Here is a 22,046-nt window from a genome sequence, read left to right as displayed (position 1 = left end):
TTGTGTACCTTTCAGATACAAACTCATAGTACGGCCATGCAAGGTTCTATAATAAGAGCCATGGCATTCTTGGATGAGAGACAAACCACTATGTCAAAAGTAGGCAAATTATGACAAGTGTGTTTAAAAAGTTAAAAAATGTCTTCAGAAAATCGTGGAAAAAACCTCAGTTGAATTCAGTTGTATTCACGTGGGATCTGACTTGCTGCTCTCATCAGTATTCAAGAGCCACGTATTAGAACTCGAGCACAAGTATAATCATATTAATAATGAGACAATGCCACTAGGTCAGTACTGAGTGCGCACACAAGGAGGGATAAGGAGCTTAAGATTGCCAGCCCACTCAGATGACATTGTAAAATTATGGAAAGCCAGCTCCCCGTCATTAAATCATCCACAGACAGAGAGGGAGAGTTACCTTAAGCAGCAGCTCCGTGACTTCATAGTGCCCATAGGAACAGGCATTGTGTAGAGGCACCAGTCCACTGAAACAAAGTACAATATATTCCATCAGTATACAGTGCAAACAACCAATTACCCATTATATTCTTGTTTGGAAGGAGGCACTGAATAGATAATGCCATACTTGATTTTGATCTGTAGATGTCCTAACAGTATTTTGCATTCCCTTTGTTACCACTACATATTTCTTAAGTAGTTGTGGTTGTTGTTTTTTTATTGTTATGTTTGTCTTATGTGAGGATTGGATGCAATTTTTGACTTGGTCCATTGCTACAGATCTTTAAGCACATGTTTGTCAAATCTAGCAGTACCCGACTACTTTATCAGGCTAAATGTATACAGGAATTGTTGATAGTAAAATAAGTTATATTTTACCCATTAACTGATAAAGGTGTATAATAAGTAAAGGGCTAGAAGCCTTGTCACCATAGACATGTTATTGTTTTGCCTCAAATATTTCAGAGTGTGACATTTAACTTATAGATCTCCATTCAGACAAACGTGTGGCGTCACCAAGTCAGATGTGTGGAGAGGTGAACCCACTCAAAAGTAAGAATGCATGTTTTTCAAGGTTAGTGTGGAATTTTGCAGGCAAAGCAATAACATTTCAATAGAAAGAAGCTGGCAGCAGACCACCACCATAAAATGTCCATAGTGCACCTTAAGTGAAGGTCTAACTCTACGTCCCCTATGCCTTTCTTTTTACAGCACTGCAGAGAGCTAAACTCTTTCAATGATTCTAACCTCTGCAGCGCCAGCCTATTCACAGACCAATTTGAAGCTCTGCAAAGATGAGCGCCTCTGCTAATAACTGCTAGTGTGATATTTATGTGTACCAACCCCTTGTCCTTGGCGTGAACATCTGCTCCGTGCTGTAGCAGGAGCTGCACTATCCGCACTCGGTTGTATCCTGCAGCCAGGTGGAGAGGTGTTGACTAGAACAAGAAAAGAAAGGAACAAACTTTAAAATGTGAAAATGTGTCTACAAACACATGCAGCCAATCACAGTAATTGCAGTGGCACCACATGAAAAAGTGCTTTGCAAGATGCGAGGAGAGAATGAGAATTTCCCCACCACTGAATAAGTCTCCTGTTACAAAGCCTGTCTATATTTGCTATAATCCTGATGAAAAGCTTTAAAATGGCACTGAGATGGAATGGATTTGGCTCCGTGTGCAGTTTTCCCGTCTTTCAGAAGGGCTATCAATGACACCAAAAATGTGCAAGGAAATGTTGAGCTGCTGCGAACATGATGTTATGCAGTCAGCCCCAAGTTCTTGCAAAGGGAGAGGTAATGAAAAATCTGCCTCAGAGCCAGCCGAGGAAACCGGCTCGATGCATTAAAGATCACATTGTGAATAGGGCCAAGATTAAAGGTATGACATGTAGCAAGCAGATATACTAAATTATACAAAATTTCCATGTCATAGTAGAAGATGAGGAGTGAAGAGTGTTGGGGGTAAAGGAAGTTGCTTTAATACATGCAGTGTGGACAGAGACTCTGCCAGCTTTGATGTGACACGAGAGAAATGAATGTCTCACAGATTCGTTTAAGCTATGTGTGGGATAGCCAGTGGGTTTTGATGTAGTAGCGACACTTTCCAGTTCCAGGGATACTGAGAATCAAGTTAACTGAATGATAATTAAAAAACTGACATAAACTGAACGGTATGTAAGTTAGTTGTCCCTAGACAGTAGGTACTATCAAGCAAATAAAACAGTAAACCAGGACAAGGGGGTTTAGTGTTTACCTCACACTCTGCCTGAAGTCAGGCTAAAGATGATGCTACTGCTCCAGGCAAAAAGAGAGCACAAGAATGCTAAGTGCTGATAAGACAATGTAACAGACCCTTCCTAAATTAGCAGTAAAAATAAGGCAAAGAAATAACTGTAAAAGCATACTGTATAAAGGCAAGAGGCAACTACTTCAAAGCAAAACCTTTTAGAACAACTTTATCTAAATTGTGAACAGACAATGATGAATCATATACGGGAGCCATCAATTCAGCAGTACAGAAGAATCTGAACAGGGAACAATGGCCAAGTCTATTCCCAGTCTATTCATAAAAGCTTTGTCAAAGTACACCAAGGCCCTTGCAACAGCTTAACTGTTATACCCAGGAACATATCTCTCTTAAAATAATAAAAGACAATGGTGGTGAATATGCTTTTTTTTCAGTAGATAGATGTATCTAAATATAAATACAAATACATGTTGTAGATTAAAATACCAGCTACAGTGGCGCCATGGACTTTTCTCTTTTTTTCCTTTTCATTCCTCTATTTTGTAAATGTAAAAGTAAAAATGTCAGCCACAAGAAGGTTTATGGATTTTGTGCATAGAGCATAGAAAGAATGCCCCAACCATGACTTCAAGCAGTACTGTGTTTATTTTCCCATGTAACCTTCAAATTCTATATGGTTGCTCTAGACCATTTTACTGCTTGAATGTACGCAATTAAACCTGGACAACATGGCATTTTATAAGATCAGAAAGTCAACGCATCAACACAACACATGTGCAAGAGGCATACTGAGACATGGCAAACTTCAACCCTCACATTCAGCGTAATAATTTCATGCTCTTGTTCATTTTTTTTTTCCCCCAGATGCATTAGAGTGGATTTTGGAAGATGCCATTTAAGCCAATAGCACAATTTCTTTTTGCTCACTGAAGAAGCGAAAAATATGAAACATCCAAACTTTTACAATAATAACCCTAATTCTGCACCATTGAGCATGTCGCCTCTCATCTTAAGATATATTCCCAGTGACCACTCCTAATCTAATTTTCCTGCACTATAAGCAAATAAACAAGCTCATCTAAAACAATGGTGTGCTGTCATTTCAACTTGAATAATTAAGGTAGAATAAATAATGGCATTTAGAGTTCAACCTTAAGGCTAGAGCCAATTAAATTCAGCCTTTGACTAAAATAAAATTAGGATGCCAACAGTATTTATTTATTAGTTCAGTTAATGTGTCTAATTTGATTATGATATGGATTATGATTAGACTTTGCTCAGTCTACTTCATTAAAGTAGTAGTAGTTAAATTATTATATAGGATGTAAAAACTGCTATTTTCAGTATACAAATGTTGAGAATGAATTGGGAATTCCACAACCAGTTCTTGTGCAGTAAATGCATATGGTTTGGAGCGTGTCTTGTTTATGTTCATGAAATCAATCAACTGATTTTGATTTGTTTTTTGAAAAGAGAAGAAAAAAATAAATTCAAAAATTGAGTGTGATCAAAAATCGAGTATGATCAAAAACCGTGATCCGGTTTTCCCAAAAAATCTGACAACACCTAAACAACCAACCACTCCAAATATGGTCACAAACACCTATTTACTACTGGCTAGCTTCTGATGCGTTACAAACACTGATGAGACAGTGTGAGAGTGGTGGGCGGTATACATCTCCTATAATGGTGGCTGAGTGCAGACCGTTCTGTAGCAAGCTGAGGTGCTGAGGCAGAGCTGTGTGGACAGATGGGACACTTGTATATTTACAGCATGTGACAGCAGCGTTTGAGAGGAGCGGCCCATAGTACACACTTCGTCACCAGCCTCATTCCCCATGCAGTGTTTTTGCAACGCATCCTGTGCTTGTTGTGCATAAAAGTTTGGTAAGCAGCCCAATTGGAACGCTTAGCTTTTCTGTGTGTTTTGGTACATTAGGTTTTCATGTTACGCTTTAGAAATTCTTATAGCTCTGTATTTTTGTGTGTGTTAAAGTGTGATGGAAAAATACAGGTCTAACTATAAGAATTTCTAAATCATATGACTGTTGATTTTGAATGCCAGGTCAAGAGGTCTCACACTCATATCATATTCGATCTATAGAAAGCATCATCAGTCGCAAGTTGGTGGTTAAATTTCTGATCTAGTCAAAATCAGAAGAACACAATGATACAGATAAGATGGGTTATATTTCAGATAGGGGTGTGAAAAAATATCAAAATCAATTTATACCGTGATACTAAATATTGTGATACAATATCGTTATTGTGGGCTGCTGTATCAATATATTGCCTAGAATAGTTTTTGAAATAATAAGAAATAAAGAAATAATTCAGCTAAAATGTATTTGGTTCGTAAAAAACAGCAATATATCATGTGCAATATACCAATTATTGTATGAATCATCATAATATCGTATCATAAGCAGTGTATCATGCAGTGTATCGAATCATGAGACCCTGTGATTCCACACCCTAATTGCAGGCAGCCAGGTTTGTGGACTTTATTGTATTAAGCAGCAGAAGATGGAATAAGTAATTGGATTACAATTTATTATTTTCTATTTCCTGAGTAATGAGTAATGAGTAATGAGTAATGATTTGTGTTGTATTTCCCATTGGTGCGCCAACCTTCAATCTCTAAAGTGCAACAAAGACTCATTCACACTCTCCAAAACTCAAACTGCCTTTAATAGTATATTTAGCTTGTTTTAGTTTATCCTTAACTTTAAGTGTCTTGGCATTGCTGTCCTCTAAAGGTGCATTATTGCTTTGCCTGGAATGTTTCTGAGTATGATATTAAGCCTTTCTATCTTCATGGAGACCAAAATAGACCAAATTACAGGTCAGTGGAGAGGCAACCCTGCTCACAGTCAGAGTGTGTTTTTTCAAGGTATTTTTGAGGACCCGTAGTTCAGCGCAAAATAGATTGATTTAATGCCATACCTTCCATGCAAAAAAACGAGGAGATGGCATATCTTCCACAAGAAAAGTTACACAGAGCACCTTTAAGGGACAAAGGATAAACAGATAATAATCAATACTAAAACCAAAGAGTTTTGAGACTAAACTTTGAACAAGTCTCAATGCTGAAAAACACACAAACACATTTTGTGTAAAAATGGTCTATAAAATTATATGCAGTAATATTAAAGAAACTCCTGTTGTCTTGAAATTTTTTAACTAACCCTAACCCTAACTCTTATTTTTAAGTAACCACAATCTCAACACTTTTCTGTCTACTCTGCCCATCCCTGGCTCAACATTAATCGGGCTTTTACAACATGTTTAAACACTTTGATGGAAAGCCAGGAGATGTTCTTAGCCAACACCCGCATGCAGGGTTGCATCACTGTCGGGGTCAGCCTGGGTAGATTAAGCCACGCCCCTGCAATCTGTCATCTCGGTGGGAGGAACGTGAAGTGTATGTGCATGCCCAGCTCCACCTCACAAGGTCACTTATTGGATTTTTCACACACCCTTGACCCAAACTCATAACAGCGCCTCCAGAAGAAACTTAATTATAACCGCCATATGCTCATTTTATATATTAAAGTTTACATAATACAGTTCATAGTTTATTAATTGTTTTATAGTTACACAAATGTCAAGATTCCATTAAAGGGCTCATATTACGCTTTTTTCTGGTCAATGTTATGATGTTGTTTCCTCATCACAAACATACCCAGAGCATTTTGTTTCATTCACGCATGTTTAACAGACAAACCCAGCATATTTAGACTGAGTTCTTCTCTGTTCTACCCTGTGATGTCATGTATTAATATAGGAAGTAGTCCACTGTGTTTTTAAACTCCATTCACCTTCACTAGAATTATTTGGACAATTTCAGCCATGGAATTGCTAATCTCAACTGAATAAAGATAAAAGGTAGCCGTTAGATTGAAAACTTTTGAGCTTATAGATGTAGACAAACTAATAATAAATGGATACAAAAATATTTGTGCATGAAACAAAACACATCTCCAGGTATTTTGATGAGTTAACAACCTTATAACATGGTTTAAAGGACCATTAATATAATATAATAATATATATGTAATCTAGGACCAAAAAAGAGCACAGTGTAATATTATTGGTGGAAAGTGGCTCTCCATTTGTGTCCATGAGCATGATATAGCTTTTCCTAGAATGTTCCACAGTATAAACAGTAACTTTATTTAATTACCAGTGTATTTAACGGCTTGTCTCCATGGAGATGAATAAGTTTAACTCTGAATTATGCATGATCCCAGATAAAGTAATAACATCTCTGTGGCGACATGCGTGTGGCAGACCCTTTATTAGAAATGTTACAAAGTGAACATTCAAGCTATTCCACAAGCAGAATTAAAAACATTTTTAATTGGCTCATTTTGGCTCTGGTTGACTGTATATGTAAAAAGGAAAGAAAGTGAAAATTATAATCAAAATAGTTGTATTTTTTAGAAACAGAAAAACATATTAATTCACATAAACGTCAATTGCAATCCAGTACATATAAGACTTACTATGTGCCATTTCCAATGTCTTTACTTTACTCTACTTCTTAAAAAATAAACTTAGCACTACTACAAAACTTGTGAAATTGACCGACATGGGCCAAGGACAAGCGAGCAGTGTTTGAAGTGGTCTTGGGTGAATGGCAAGAGCAGTCCTTGGTGCAATCACAAAGACCCTCTGGTTTGGTTTCCCAGAGCTCGTAAATCCTGTTCTAGCACACTCTTTATGGACAGACCAAAGGGCTTTACACATCTGCAATGGACCAAAATGTTGTAGATGTTAAATTGAAAGTCTTCAGGTCTTTCCACAAATATTTTTTTATTACATGAGTGAAAGCATCAATCCACATTCATACATTTTAGAAATTACAACATGGTGCTCAAAACAGATATTTGTTTGTTTTGGTTTTTTTTTAGAAAGGAACAATATCACATTTATCAACAATCAGGATAAAGACATGAAGTGTTTTAAATATGCCGTAAGAATCTCTAAATATAACTTACTATTCAGTCTGGGAAATCAGTCACTTGCTTGTCTCCATGGAGAGGTTATTGCATTGCCAGGAATGTCCCTTTGATTGACTGACTATTACCAAATATTTTATTGCTCAATACACCTTGAAAAAATATTAATTCCACAGTTCAGACCTGTAACTTGGATTGGTGGGGCTTCTCGGTCGTTTCCATGAAGAGAGATAACTGCAGATAATCTTTAAAACATCATTTTAGTCATTAGTCTTGATTATTAGAATATAAATACATAATTTTTATATAGTTATATTTTAGTGCACATTTTTTAGGTTTTATAAAACATTTTGTATACTTATATAGCTAAAATTTGCTTTTGAAAAAACATTTTTGCCACCAAATCCATTTCTGTAAAGTGGAAAACCAAGAGAGGCCAGGTCATATTTCAGAGCCATGCAATCAGGCCTTAGACTGGGAGGGCACTGGTGAACAATGGCTATAAAAACCTTCTCTGTTGTTTTTAATCATCTAAAAGCCCTTCAGTGAGCTGCACACCATTCTACAGCAGAAAAGGGGAATGAAGGAGGGATACATGAAAGGGACCAGAATGTGTAGAGGAGGAAGCAGAGAGGGGCAAAGGGCAAGTTCAATAAAAGAAATACTGATACTATATTTATATATTGTTAAAAATATATAGTTGCAAAATGACAATGTCGATAACAGTGTTGAGATTTAATGAGTTAGAAGGTAGCTTATATGGCTTGTGCTAGCATCATAAGTCCTATTTTGCTACTGTACAGGACAGTGACTCAGGTGGTACAGTGGCATTCTCATAACTGGAAGGTCAGTGGTTCAATCCCAACTCCATCTTTCAACCAACTTGCGTATGAATGTCTGAGTGAGTAATTTGTGGTGAGTGAAAAGGCCATTGGCAACCAGCAAAAACATAATTTTCCAAGGTCAGTGATTTATCTATACATCTGGACACCAAGCCTCCCTAGAGCTTTTGTGCAGGGCTTTGTGGATATTTCTTTCACAGCATCTTCGACTTCACTTCCTCTTTACGAGGCTGTCAAGCTGTTCCCATGACAACGGTGACTGCTAGCTGACAGCAGTTGCCTTAGTAACAAGACACCAGTGAGGGTGTAATGTGTCCATATTTGCACTGTGTTGTTTTGAGTGTTTTGATTTTCTCTTTATCATTATGTCATTTAAGTGAGTCTCCAACTGAAGTCCAAATCTGATGTGCACAGCTGCCAAATACTAACCAAAATACTATATAATATCTCTATTTTACAATTATAACAAATATAATAAAACTGCTATAGACCAATTAGATCAGTGATGCTAAAGGCTTATTGCATTTTTATTGCTGAAGCTAGGGTTGAGCGATCTTGACAAAAAGATTATCTTGTTGTTTTTTTTCCAAGTATCAGCGAAAACATGAATGTACCATACATTTACTTTAAAGTCTTGTTGGGAAGATCACTAGATGTTTCTGTTCATTTATTTATTTATTTTTACTCAGTTTTACTTCTAGATGATATACTTAATATTCTGATTTTACACATCCCCAGAGCAATAACTGTGATATTATCCATTTTCCAATATAACTGCCACCTGTAGTTGTAGCCTTGGTTATTTTTAGGTTTGTGTAAAGTGATCAACTGAAAGCAAAAAAAGTTACAGGCTTTGCTTTTATCTTGACATTTCAGAAGAACTTTTCGCTCATTTTATCATCTTTTCACAAAAATTCCAAACAAAAAGAAAATCACAAATGCCATAAAATCATAACAGAAGTTGGGTCTGTTATTTTTCTGAAAGGTTACTCTTAATTTTAGATTGTGAAAAAATTATTATTCTCCTCAGGTCACTGCACTTAACAAGTAATTTGAAAATGTCATTGCTCGTGTCAGGGTAATAATTACTAAGCAACATTGTGAGCGATTTTCTTTTCCACTTTGCTGTTGGTGACAAAGGTTATTGACAAAAACCAGAGTCACAAAGGTCATTAGGTTTGACATTACTGTTTCATTCATTGCGCTGCTGAAATATTATGCTAGTGTAATAATACGTATCCACATCTTGCAGAAGAAAAAAGATCAGGGACGTGATTTGCACAACTTAGAAACTTGCTTGGATTATTGACCGAAAAAATGAATTGCTGTTAATTGTCTTTGTGAGGGAATTGCTTTTGATTTCGAGAAACAAATTACTTCTCAGACAATTATTTAAAGTTGCCCTGTGTAACCTTTCAATATGACATTAAACAGCTTTACCTTACATTTATTCAATAACAAATGTTTTTATCACTCAAAAATACCAAGAAAAAACGTCATTCTGACCATGAGCGGGGTTGCTTCTCCATGAAGATAGAAAGGTTTAATTCCATACAGTGAAACATTCCAGATAAAGTAAAAACATCTCCATGAAGAAGCATTTGACGGACCTTCCATCAGAAAAGTTACATAATGTACCAATGCAGAACTGAACATGTCAATTAAAGGAAGTGACTAGTTGCAACTGCAAAAAAATAGACTGGAAATGCAAAGCACTAAACTTCAAGATGGTATAACCCTTCATTTTTCCAGGAGTGGTTCAAAACTAAAGAAGTATTTTCAATTTGATCAGCTTCTGGATGGGAATCGAAACAGCCTAGATCCCAAAAACAGTGTCCAGATGACCACAGCTGAAACTGTCTCTACACTAAACTCAAGTCATTTTGCTTTGTCTTTCTCAAGTAAAGACTTTTTGTGTCCATGAGCACAAATCTGGTCAAATCAAACAGAGTCATTCTTGCTGTTATGTCAAACAATGTCAACCTGCATTCAGGGGCAGACTGGGACCAAAAAACAGCCCTGGACTTTCCACCCCACCATTCAGCCCATGTTAAAACTAAGACAGGTAAGGCTGATTGATTAATATACACTAAAAAGGAAGCTCGGTTGCAATTTTTCATCACACAGTATTTTAAAAACCCACCAGCATACATAAACATGTTGTAACCCAGGTCAGCTCGGCAGGTGCTAACAAGACGAAGCGTGTCAGATGGCCCGATCAATAAACATATTATCCAATTTGTGCTCCATTCTAGCGGCGTACACGTGTGGAGAAGACTGCTGACTGCTCTGGTCAGCCAACAGCGTCAAAATAAATAACCCAGGGCCTCTCATCTCCGTTCGTGCGCACACGTCCCATACTGATATCTGCAGCATCAGTCAGTCTGCTCAGTCTGGCACACATGCACACTGACACTTCTCTAAAGGGAAGGGCTCGTCAGTGCACAGACCAACTTCAGGGGAGGTTTTCAAAGACATCCCAGTGTTGGTTTAGCATTGAATAAAATACACTGATTTTCTATCACTCACGATAAGCAAGTAAATAAAATAATAACAAACAAAAATATTGTTTGACAATTTCAATTTCTGAATGTTTTTTGCCCTTCATTTCAGTCATTTAGCTGTCAATGACACTGAAATGTTAAAGGACTTACCTGATTTTTCTCACATATTTCAGAAAAAAATTCCTCCCACTACAGACATTATTGTATAGGCAGCTCTTGAAATTTGCCATCACAACACACACTGGTCTCTAAAACTTGAGAAAAGTGCTTATAGGCTCATTGTGAATAATCAGAATGCTCGGAATGCATAAGGTTAGTGAGAATAACCCCTCATTTACATCAGCTCCGTCACGTCTCCGCACCGAGACCTGTGCGTCTGCATAACAATTAGAATGTGTTCAAATTAAATGAGTTGGTTTACACCACTGTGATACGTCTCCAATCTGCATAACTGCAGCAAAAATATGCAAAATGTCGTAAAGGTATGAATGATTTTGAACCACCTGTTTATAGCTACACAGAAGATAAACACAAGATGGCACTTTATTGTATCAAGGGCTGAACCTTTAATTTGCTCATTTCTGGTAGACCAAAAACAAATGGACAACAACACTGGCCATCTTAGTTGGTCAAAACTTAGTGGGTAGTACTGCTTGCGTTTCTCTTGGACATATTCAAAATTTATCGCATAAACTAAAGCCATGGGATGTGTACAAAAGCCAGCACACAGCCCCTCTGTCAGAGTACAACTTTACTTTCCTACTTTCACTTCACGATGTGCTGCTGCAGAGCACTTGTTGAATGCCAAGGGGAAAAAAAGCAAAGATTTACAAAGAAGGACAGCAAATATAGGAGTAGAGGAGTAGAGGATGAGCAGAGGAGAGAGTGCACAAGAGTGGAAGATGAGTAGAGGAGGAGAGGGAGAGGATTGTCCAGCTGAGGAGTGTCTGAGGAGTGTCTAAGGAATATTTCTGCGTCTTCTACAATGTCTTCGTCTTGAATGTATATAATAGAACGTGTGAAATGGCCATACAGCAGAGACGAGTCTGACGTTGAGTTGGTCTACATGAGGTATAACTTTGGACTACAAACTTTTAAAAATGAACTAGTTCTGTTTTTTTAAGTTTTTAAGATCAGCACCTCAGGGAAGGAGCTTTATATGTCATTATGTAGATGTACCTGCAGTCTGTTACAGGGACAGGCAACAGGGACTGTGGCTTAACCACAGCATTAAAACTCTGCTAGGTCTGCCTGATATGCAACTTAGAGACATTGATTTAATTGTAAACATTCTTTAAAAAACAACTTCAGCGTGTCTTCAGAAAACACCTTTTTTCCTTTGTAAAAGATACAAAGTAAACTGTACTTTTCTCTGCCATTTTCGATTTTATGTAAATAGCCAGAGGTTATAATCATATGTCATTTATGTAGATTTATCTGAGCAGCTAGCCATCCTCTGAAGAAAACTCTCCCAGGAGAAAGTGTTATTGTTAGTGGTTAAAATGCCACTCTTTTCAAATCTCCTCCCTTGAATACAGGGAAGAAAGCTGACCGATTTCAAAGTAAAAGTGCACATGCAAATCCCTCTCATAATCAGATGCAGAGGCATATATGGACACAGAGCCAGGCTACAGCTGCATCTCAATGAGTTTGAATGAATTATCTGTTAGTTTGAGAAGTGACAGCTCTTTCCAACACACTACTCAACTTTTAAAATGGTGCAAAGTAGCTGTTTAAAAATTGATTTTTCATAAAGTGGTGGCTTCCTCGAGAAATTGGGACATTGTCAATCATGCATGCGATATATTCTTAAAGTATGAGTAGTTCTTAGAACATATAAAAGATGTTAACTGTCAGCAAGGGCTGCATGATTCATTGTTACTGAAATCACAATTTGATTTGACGCAATTATGAAAATGCAAAGGCCGCAATTAGTTTGATAATAGAATGCCCTCTGCAAAGAACATATATTATATATTGTCTGTATTGTAAAATCTTGTTGTACCTGTTGTTTAAGACTCTACAAACATGATGCAGAAATGCATAAGATTCTTTTATTAGATTATCTGTTCATATTTTTGTCTTCTCTCAAATATTAGAATTTTGTACAATGTGCACTCTGAAACAGTCCTACATTCTAAACATAATCTATTCTAAACATATAAACCAATAATTACCTGGAAGTTCAAGGCGCACAGAGCATATTTAAAAGAGCTGGGTCTTGAATCAGCTATTTTAGGTTTCAAAGGCACTTGACAGTGAAGGCCAGTGCGCACAGGACGTGGTATGACTCAGATCTATTGTAAAAGCAGCTCTTATGCCGCTTTCATGTGGTGTGAAATAAATCATAAATACAACTTTCTGAGCAGAAGTTGCACACGAATATCACACCAAGTTGTTTGCCCAGGTGAAATGGGAATTAGGAAATGGGAGTGTGGGCAGTGTGACATCTGGGGTGTCGATTAGTAGAAGTCAAAATTGATTTCACAAAAAAGTAAGATATTTTGTATAAAATGAACATGAACAGATACAGAGTGTGTTCTCAGCATGCGACCAAAAGAACACACACAGGTCAGGTGAACGTATACTGCTCCCAAAGGAATCTCTCATTCAAACTGTCTGGCATTAGCCACTGTATGCTGACTGCTGATCGAATTAATTGTTTTTATCATTTGTCAACCAAGAAGGCAGCACAGTTAGCATGTTAGTTACTGTTAGCATTACTGTGATGGCAAAGCAATGTGCTGGTCTTTGAAAGTTTTGAAAAGCCCTTATAAACTTATTGCGGTTAATAATTAAGATATAGGAATGTGTTAGGGAAGTGAGGAAAAGGTTTGGACTGCTGCAAACAGCTTATAATGAACTAGTTCTGTTTTTTACATTTTTAAGTGCAAATTGAGAACTGCGCCTTTAAATAATGTATAAAGAAAGAAATAGAAAAGTAATTACAACACTAACTACAGTAGATGCGCCATCTGTTGAAAACTATTGAGAGAGTGTGAGTGTGAAGCAGTGTAAATGTGACTAGCTGCTAGTATCATATTGGCACAAGCACTGAAATGACCAGATGAGAAAGAGTCTGGTGAAGATGAGAGTTTAAAGAAGAAGGAGAACACCTAGCCTACTCAAACATGGAATGACTGCTTAAATAGGCACGTGTCACAAATTTTGAAGCACGATATATTGCTGCAGAAATGACAGATGACTTAAACCAGAAAAACTATTCTAAATCTACAATATAGTTCTAAAAAAATGCAATAAATAAAAAGCAGAATGAAAAACTTTAGTACTTCGTTTGTATCTGTAATGAGTGAAGATGTAATTTCAACCTTTAACGGCTCAGATCTTTAGCCTGATTCATCAGCCGGTTTTACTTCGTTTCACTTCGTACAAACCATCTGATTTCACAGCCTTAGATTTCGTTCGCTCGACGGTAAACGGGTACTTTTTATCATTTAACCAATCACTGCCATTTGGTCGTGAGGTATGTAATGCGCCGCTAACAGGGCTAACTGGTATATTAAGCTTTTCCCAAATCCTGTAGGAAGAAGGGCAATAGCGTCTTTCCCCTTGATGAAATTCACCAAACATTCTCTTTATTACGGCTTTAAATCCTCGCTCTTGGGAATCGTTGACAACACTGAATATATCACTCTTCGATGACTGGCTGGTGCCCGAACTTGTACTTCCGTCTATTGTATTTTGATTCCTGACCTAGTCGCTGGAGAGAAATGAAATTGAGTGGAAGCATTAGGTGGCGCCAGCCTGGCTATCAAATCTTATCATATATCCAAAAAAAAAAAAAACCTCCCAAAAATTCCCTGTAGTACAAAGACCATGTGGACATGATAAAAAATATTGTTCCATCTATCATGTATTAAACGATAGGTTGATATAGTCTGATCTATATTATAATGTTGTATCATAATCAAAAACATACCTGGAGTTGTGCTTTGCTTCATTCATACATGCTTAACACACAAACTCTGCATATTTAGAGTGAGCTCTTCACTCAAACAGAGAATACAGGAAGTGTTCCACTGTGTTATTAAACTCCATACACCTTCACGAGAAACATTTGGATCATTTCAGGTCTGGAATTGCTAATCTTTACCGAACAAAAGGTAAAAGGTAGCTGTTAACTTGAAAACTACCTCTACAAGACATTACAAAGTGAAATTTTGAGCTTTGGCAATGAAGACAGACTAAAAATAAAGGATTACTCAAACATCTGTGAAAGCAACACAACTTCAGGTATGTTTTTGAGGAGGTAACAACATTGTGACATTTCTAAAAGTTTTGCACAATATAGGACCTTTAACTATTGCAAAAGCAGCTCAAAATGTTTGGCTTAGAAAACGTCAAACTATAATCTCCAAATCCGGTGGCAGTGAAAAATGTGCTGTCAAGCAGAACTTACGGCAGATGCAGTGACCTTGTGCACATGCCTGACATTTGTAAACAGGAGAGAAAGCACGCCAAGACTATACTACGCACTATAAAGGCACTATACTGTCCTCCAGCCTGATGTGCGCACTCATCAGGCTGCCATGACACCACGACAGACGAGAGCTTAATGTCCCAGGAGAACAGGCACCCCAATCGACAGAGGGCATCAGCGTGGAATGAAAATAACCTGAACTTGGAAATACAGAACAGTGGAGAACAGTACAACCCGTGTACAGTGGCATAAAACTATTGATTTTTGAGGAATGACAAAAGCTCTGTGAACATCTGTCACTTTTGTTTTGAGCTGGCAAAGTCAGACTCGCATTGGCAGGTGTCTATTTATACAGCCTTTAGAGGATAAAATGCATCGTTATATGAGGTGATTAACAAGCCACGCTCTGCTGCTTATGTATCATGCAATCCAAAAATATATTTGTATATTTAAAAAGATGCCCTGTGTATCTTTTCTAGAAGTGTCCACCAACTGCTTGCTTCCATGGAGGTGTTATTGGTTTGGCCACAATATTCCACAGTATGGCTTGAAACAATTCTATCCTGTATATTCAATTGCAGGTGTTTATATTACTCAAAATACTTTGGAAAACATGTATTCTTATGAGCTGACTCATCTCCCCACAGATGTGATCTGTAACTTTGTCTAGTACTGTCACACATTTGTTTCTGCAAAGATAAATATGTTTAATGCTATACTGTAAAATATTATACGTAAAGCAATATTCCTCTTACCACGTGCTTGTCTACATAGAGTTCGCCAGCAGAAAAGTTTAATAGTGCACCTTTAATAAGAACCTCAAACAAGGCATAACAGTTTCACCTAGATTCCACACACAGTAATCTGGATCTATTCTCTAACATTATTACATTTAGACACTTGATCTTAAAGCTACAATCTGTAATTAGACTAACCAATCCAACCACGTTGCATTCTCACATAACACCACTAGATGCTGAAGAAGACCAGAGAGCACAGGTGAGCCTGAACAAGGGCCAGGTGAGTGGTTAGGGGAGAATACATTTCACAACTGCCATCTACTGGTGGAACAAATCAAATAAACTTAAGAATGGTAGCTTTAAATGTATCCATGCAAACCTTTGAACAACTCTGACAACATATGAGTTGTATGTAGTTAACAGAACAACATACATACATACAAGCAAAACAAAACAAATATCTTTGAACGATACATAACCTATATTAATACCTGCTTCAAATAGAAAAAAATGTCTGTAAATCCACAGCAACTGAGCTGTACACTTCCAGATTTGTTTATAATGAAGGAAAAACATTTTGGATATTCAAATAGTGATGCATAATTTGCCGCTATGTAGGTTGTGATTACAACTAATTTGGGCACATTTGAACTACATCTGCTGATAAGCACTGACAATGTTGCTCTCAGCAGGATAAAAATCTAAAAATCAACATTTAAACAAGACTTCAATGAATGCCTTCCTCATTTTTCTCTCAGCGACTAATTTTCTATCCAAGCTTTGCTCTTTGATGTTTTTGCCAGCTAGAGCGCAAATGGGTGCCGAGACTCTCCCTGCAGAAACATACAGAAACTCAAAGAAAAAAATGGGAAATACATGTCAGTTTACAGTCAACTGAGATCTGAAAAGTGAAACATATTCTCTGACAGTGACGAAACCGAAGTATAACACAGAACTCAGGAAATTATTGAAGAACGGAACATTTTGGGAAACAAGCCAAAGTTTGAAAGAGCTGTGTGTGGGAGAAAGCAGAGCGTTTCAATACAGTCATCTGGATAGGGCTCTGCACTCCGCTGGGTTAATAATATCCTACTCCAATGGCTTTGCAATCATCTGAGCATGTGCACAAATCCCAGTGCCCAGTCATACAACCATTCTCAACTGGAATAAGAAGAGATCCTGGTTTGTGATAATATAATGCTTAACTTGTGTATCATGTGTTGCCAGTTTGTGTGTATTTACTCAGATTAAAGGTTATTTATTTGCCTGGAATATTCCACAGTATGGAATTTACTATCTCAGGTCAGGTCAGATCTGTGGAGAGAAGTCCCCACTCACAGTAAAAAGGTGTATATTTCAAAGTATTTCAAGGTATTTTGAGTCACTGAAGACCAAGGAAATGATTAGTCACAATAAAAGGGGAGGACATTGAGGTGGTCCAGGACCTAAAAGTATCTGAGTACCACCTCGACTACAAACCGAACAGGTTGGTGCACGCAAGAGTTTTGTCCAAAAAGGTTAAGTTTTTGTTTTTATGTGAGCAGTGAGATGCTTTATATTTTCTACCAGTCGGTTGTATTTAGGGCTGTTTTCTTTTAGGTTATTTGTTGGGGTGACAGTATAACCTTAAGATAACACGAGACAAAATGATCAGCTGGCTCAAAATCTGGAAAACAAAAGTCCAATGGGTCAACTACAGAATATTAACTGTAAGTAAATATGAAAATATCTTAAGCTATCCAAATACATCCATCTAAAAGTAAGAAGTAGTACATTTATGAGCAAAATCAGGTATATATCAATTTACCAGCAGCAGAGAAAACATTTCTTCAAGAGTCTGGATGGGAAATGTTTTTGTATCAATAGCATGCTTTTATAAGGATACATGACTCACTCAGACCTTTGTAATATATCAGTCAAGTCCCCAGTTCTCTAAGGTCCTTTGGGAAAAATAACAGCCAACCCCCTGCTACAGATCTACAATATGTAATAAGCACACAAAGCACTTACTGGTATTAAAACTATTGTTGGGGAAACTATAAACTAAAAATACAGCAGTACACCAGAGTGAGACATGAAAACATTGTCCTGCAATAATAAAACCTTATGAAAAACATAGATCCAAAATGCAAAAACATGTGCTCCAAGCAAAGACAATTATTAGAGAAGCATCATGAATAATTGGCTTGTGATTGGCGATCACCCCATTCCTAATCCCTTCATAATTCAGGGTATGTTTACACTGAAACGTATCACCGTATCGGAAACGATCTGCGTCCAGACACGTTGTTTCTGTGTCCGCAAGCCTTTCCTATCCACACAGCTCTGAGCATATTTGTTTACGTATTACAGAAATGAAACTTAAAACCGCATGGCTGATTTGCATAAATTGAGGGTTCAAAAACAGTTCGCTATTGTGCGCTGATGTGGTTTAGCTTCTGTCGGACTAAAGGACACGACTCAGTGGAATATATGTGTTCTTGCTGTGACAGAGGGATGTTCTGCTAATGGTGAGTGTGTTCTGTGATTCTATCGTGTTGGAGATGGTTCATGTTAAACTTTTCAGAGATTATACGTCTGCAGGTCATACGCATAGACTGTATATATGAATGGACATATATTCTAGCCTCTTAGTGTTTTGGCGGTGAATTACTTTGCGGCGCATAGATCTACATCAGCGTATCAAAGTTTTCAGGCATCCACACAGTGCCAGATCAGATCCGTACTCAAATGTGTTGGTGGGAGCTGGCGGCACCAGATTGTTTTCAATCGGATTAGTGTGAACGAACACTGTATCCGCAACGAAAATGACTCGAATACATACTAGTGTGGACGTTTTGAGGTTACTAGAATCTCTAAATATCATAGTTGGGGGTGAACTGTAGAATTATTTTAAATGCAGCGTAAAACTTTTATACTTCAAGGTGCTCTGTGTAACATTTCTGGTGGAAGGCCTGCAATCGGTTTGTCCCAGTGGGCATGTTATTTTTGTTGCATGTTGTTTTTGGGGGGATTTTCCACATTATGGCATTATAAAAATATCTTTTATTTATTTCATTTTTCAAAACTACTGCAAAAGCATGCATTATTAGTGTGAGAAGGTCTACTTTTTCACAGATTGTACCTGTAATTTGGCCTGGTGATGTCTCTTGCCATAGTGTAGATCATTTCAGGGGAAAAAAAAAACAAAAAGCATGGAATCAAAGTGGTGGACCCGCTACCAGAAAGGTTACACAGTACACCTTTAAGTAATATACATTTTTAAATATCCCATCGTATTATGTAAAAACACTGTCAACGCTGTTTACCAATCCATATCACTTTTCAATATTCAATGTTAATTCCCCTGGATGAGTTTAAAATGTGCACAAAATCCTATAAAACATCTATTCACCATTGCAATGCTTGTCAGAAAAAGCCAGCCCATCACTTGGAAGTTGAAAACAATCTCCACAGGTAAACTTAATAATGCATGACACGGTCCCAAGTTGGCTAGCTCTGATTGATCTGTTTTTGTGTTTTTCAAAAAGAACATCAACTTCTCCCTCATCATATCTATGCTTCCAGAATTAATTAGGAACCCAGTAATTTCTTCTGCTTTGAATGCAACCCAAATCACAGCCCATAACCAGGATAACACTGCAACGGCGTGAAAATATACCCCCTCAACCATGCCTTACTGCGCTCCATCTGAGCGTTTATGCAATATTACCGACACGGGGAGAGAACTAGAGGTTGTCAAGTATGGCCTGGAAGTTTCACATTTGCAATATTGTTGTATTTATCCATTCACGGACGGTTAAATCTTAAGTGGCCACTAATCTATTGCACTAGTTGTGGGCATCTCCAAAAGGATTTGAGATGACATGCTTTTCCCCGGGGTAGCGCAGCGTTGACGGGCCACCTGCGCTGATAATAGCAGACGGATGTTCCCCCACAATTACGAATCTGACAGTGATATGATGGATATAAGCCCGGGTTGAGCATCATCAACAGCCCTGGAGTACCATAATCACAGAGCAAGATCCTCCTCAAGGCTGTTATGGCGTTTATGTGAGAGGCTCTGAGAGGACAGGCTTCAGTCTCCCTTCAGTGCGCTGGATCTCCCGGGAGTTACTATAGCAACGCGTCAATTACAGCCACTTTGACTTTGGTGGATAATAAACTGGAAAGTGGATACTTTGAGAGAATTTTGTCATGGTTTTGTTGCATCTAAACAAGAAGCTTTTTTGCTTTTTAAGAATACAGTGCCAAAATAAAAAATTTTGCTGAAAAGTCAATCAAATACAGAGGATGATAAGTGAACTCACTACAATGCACCAATGATGTGCTGCTCACAACACACATTATTGATAAGATATGACAATACTCTGATTCTGCAGATGATAATAAAAATAATAAACATTTTTATAAAACAAAATACATTTTTGTCAGAATTTTGACTCAAAAATATTAAATTGCTTTCCTCAATAGTCAGTCAAGTTGATTTGGTCACATTGGTCACTTTTTTATAAAGTGCTGTTTCAGTGTGACTCAGTGGATTTGACAAATCTACCAGTGACGTTTATGTCGAGAGCGGGATTCGAACTGCCAACCTTCAGATCAGTGGGCAAACACTACCAACTACCAACACTACTGCCCGTGGATTTTGGAAGGATTTACCATCAATGCAGAATACGATGTGTTACTTTTGTTTGCATTACTTACAGAACACACCAACAGCTTGATCAGAAAACACACTACTGGTAGCTGGCATTACATAACATTGTATGTTGACCTCTGTACCAGGTGGCCCACACACTCCATTTTAGTTTCACTGAAGCAGAGATCTTCACTTAACGGCCATTAGTGTCAAGGGACTACTCACCAACAGTTTTGTGTACAGTCACACCAGTCCTTACACTAGACTCCTTAAGCTATATGTTGAACCACATTTGGTCTAAACACACTCAAGAACATCTATTAGGGTCTTGGGAACTATTCAACAGACGACTGCACCACTGTTTCAATCTTGTTCTTATTTAAGGAAGGTATACACTGAGGGGACTACTTCAACATAGAAAACTTGGAAATGGGCGCTTTTCTTTTGAGTTATTGCTACTCAACCTACATCTCTCCAGATCCCCCCCAGGACACATCAAGTGCAGCCCAAACGAAATCATTTCTATTAAGTGAGCGGGATGTAATTTAAGATTTTTCCCCGTTACCGTCGTCGCTTCATATTTCATTTAGTATGTCTAACATTTTTTTTACACAGTTACCCTTCTAATGAGACCGAGAATAGCTTTTTGCCGCAGCTTCAGCTAATAGCTAAACCTAGTCTAATTATGGCTACTCTCCAAGCAACAACATCCGAGTAATTACCAGCAGGTTAAAGCAACATGCATGTGGACAGGGAGCAGTCATTTGTCCCCATTCTACTTCACTTACCCCCTTCAATATGTTTCACTACATGCGTCGGAGCACAGGAAATAAATGTACACTTCGGTGAATCTTAATTAAGTGGCTTTTTCGACGAACACCCACGAACACATCGCCATCACTGGAGCCGTGCCCAAGATAGTGCCTCGCTTTTAAATCCCATGATCAAAGTACTCTTGGATACTTCCTGGTTTGTGCACATATTAAGCTCATTAAAAATTAAGGCTGCGGAAGAGCTTAAAAAGAATCTTTAATTTTATCCCAACACATTAGAAGATGTGGGAAGAGTAAGTCCTAATAAACAGCATGAAGAGAGGAAAGTAGTGAAGCTGGTCTTGACTTCAGAGTAGGGCTGGGTGATATGGTATGACATGTGATTCACATATTTTCTCTGGAATGCAGAACTATGCTCAAAGACACGTTTTTCCCACCCACACCTTCTATTCGTTAGCCTCTATCAAGTTCTGAGTGAATGACAGGTGGATTTAACCAATAGCAATGAAATGTGCACTCCAGTGAATAGCAGAGTGTTTTATGGTTTTCTTATACTCCATTACGGTCAAGTACAAAAATAATAGTTTGTGATAAGAAAAAAGTGTGTGTGGCTCAACAGCAAAAGGAGTTAGAAAGTATTCTTTAAAAAAGTTCTCAAAGCAGAGTAGCCACTTTTGCAAAGGCACCTCTTGTATTAATCCCAGTCTGTGCCTCTGGTGCATAAACGTTCGGATTACAGAGCTAACCACTGCTTGTTCTAAAATTAGCCAGATTCACAGCCGATGGCAGAGCCAGAAGGTCATTTGAAAGACTTGTGTCTGTGTGAAGGCATCTCCAGTGATCCTCAAAGACGTTTGGTGTGGGGAGCCCGGAGGATGGGAAAGACAAGCTGCTGGTGTGGCTAGCAGCTGTGCTTATCAGGTCTGTACAGAG

At 37.9% G+C, this 22,046-nt stretch overlaps 1 protein-coding gene across 1 annotated transcript in view; it reads right to left on the bottom strand.

Annotated features, from left to right (window-relative positions):
• LOC110166351 (poly [ADP-ribose] polymerase tankyrase-1-like) overlaps positions 1 to 22,046 on the bottom strand; it is a 113,992-nt gene that overhangs the window by 41,682 nt on the left and 50,264 nt on the right. The window contains exons 7-8 of the mRNA XM_055153653.1: positions 1,303 to 1,397; positions 419 to 485 (exon numbers count right to left, since the gene is read on the bottom strand). Coding sequence (XP_055009628.1) covers positions 419 to 485; positions 1,303 to 1,397 — 162 coding nt within the window. The remainder of the gene's footprint in view (positions 1 to 418; positions 486 to 1,302; positions 1,398 to 22,046) is intronic.

The sequence above is a fragment of the Boleophthalmus pectinirostris genome, unplaced genomic scaffold (genome assembly GCF_026225935.1).
Source record: "Boleophthalmus pectinirostris isolate CB_2022bp ecotype Guang Dong unplaced genomic scaffold, ASM2622593v1 HiC_scaffold_18, whole genome shotgun sequence".
Classification (NCBI taxonomy): Eukaryota; Metazoa; Chordata; class Actinopteri; order Gobiiformes; family Gobiidae; genus Boleophthalmus; species Boleophthalmus pectinirostris.
This window is presented reverse-complemented; position numbering and strand designations above follow the sequence as displayed.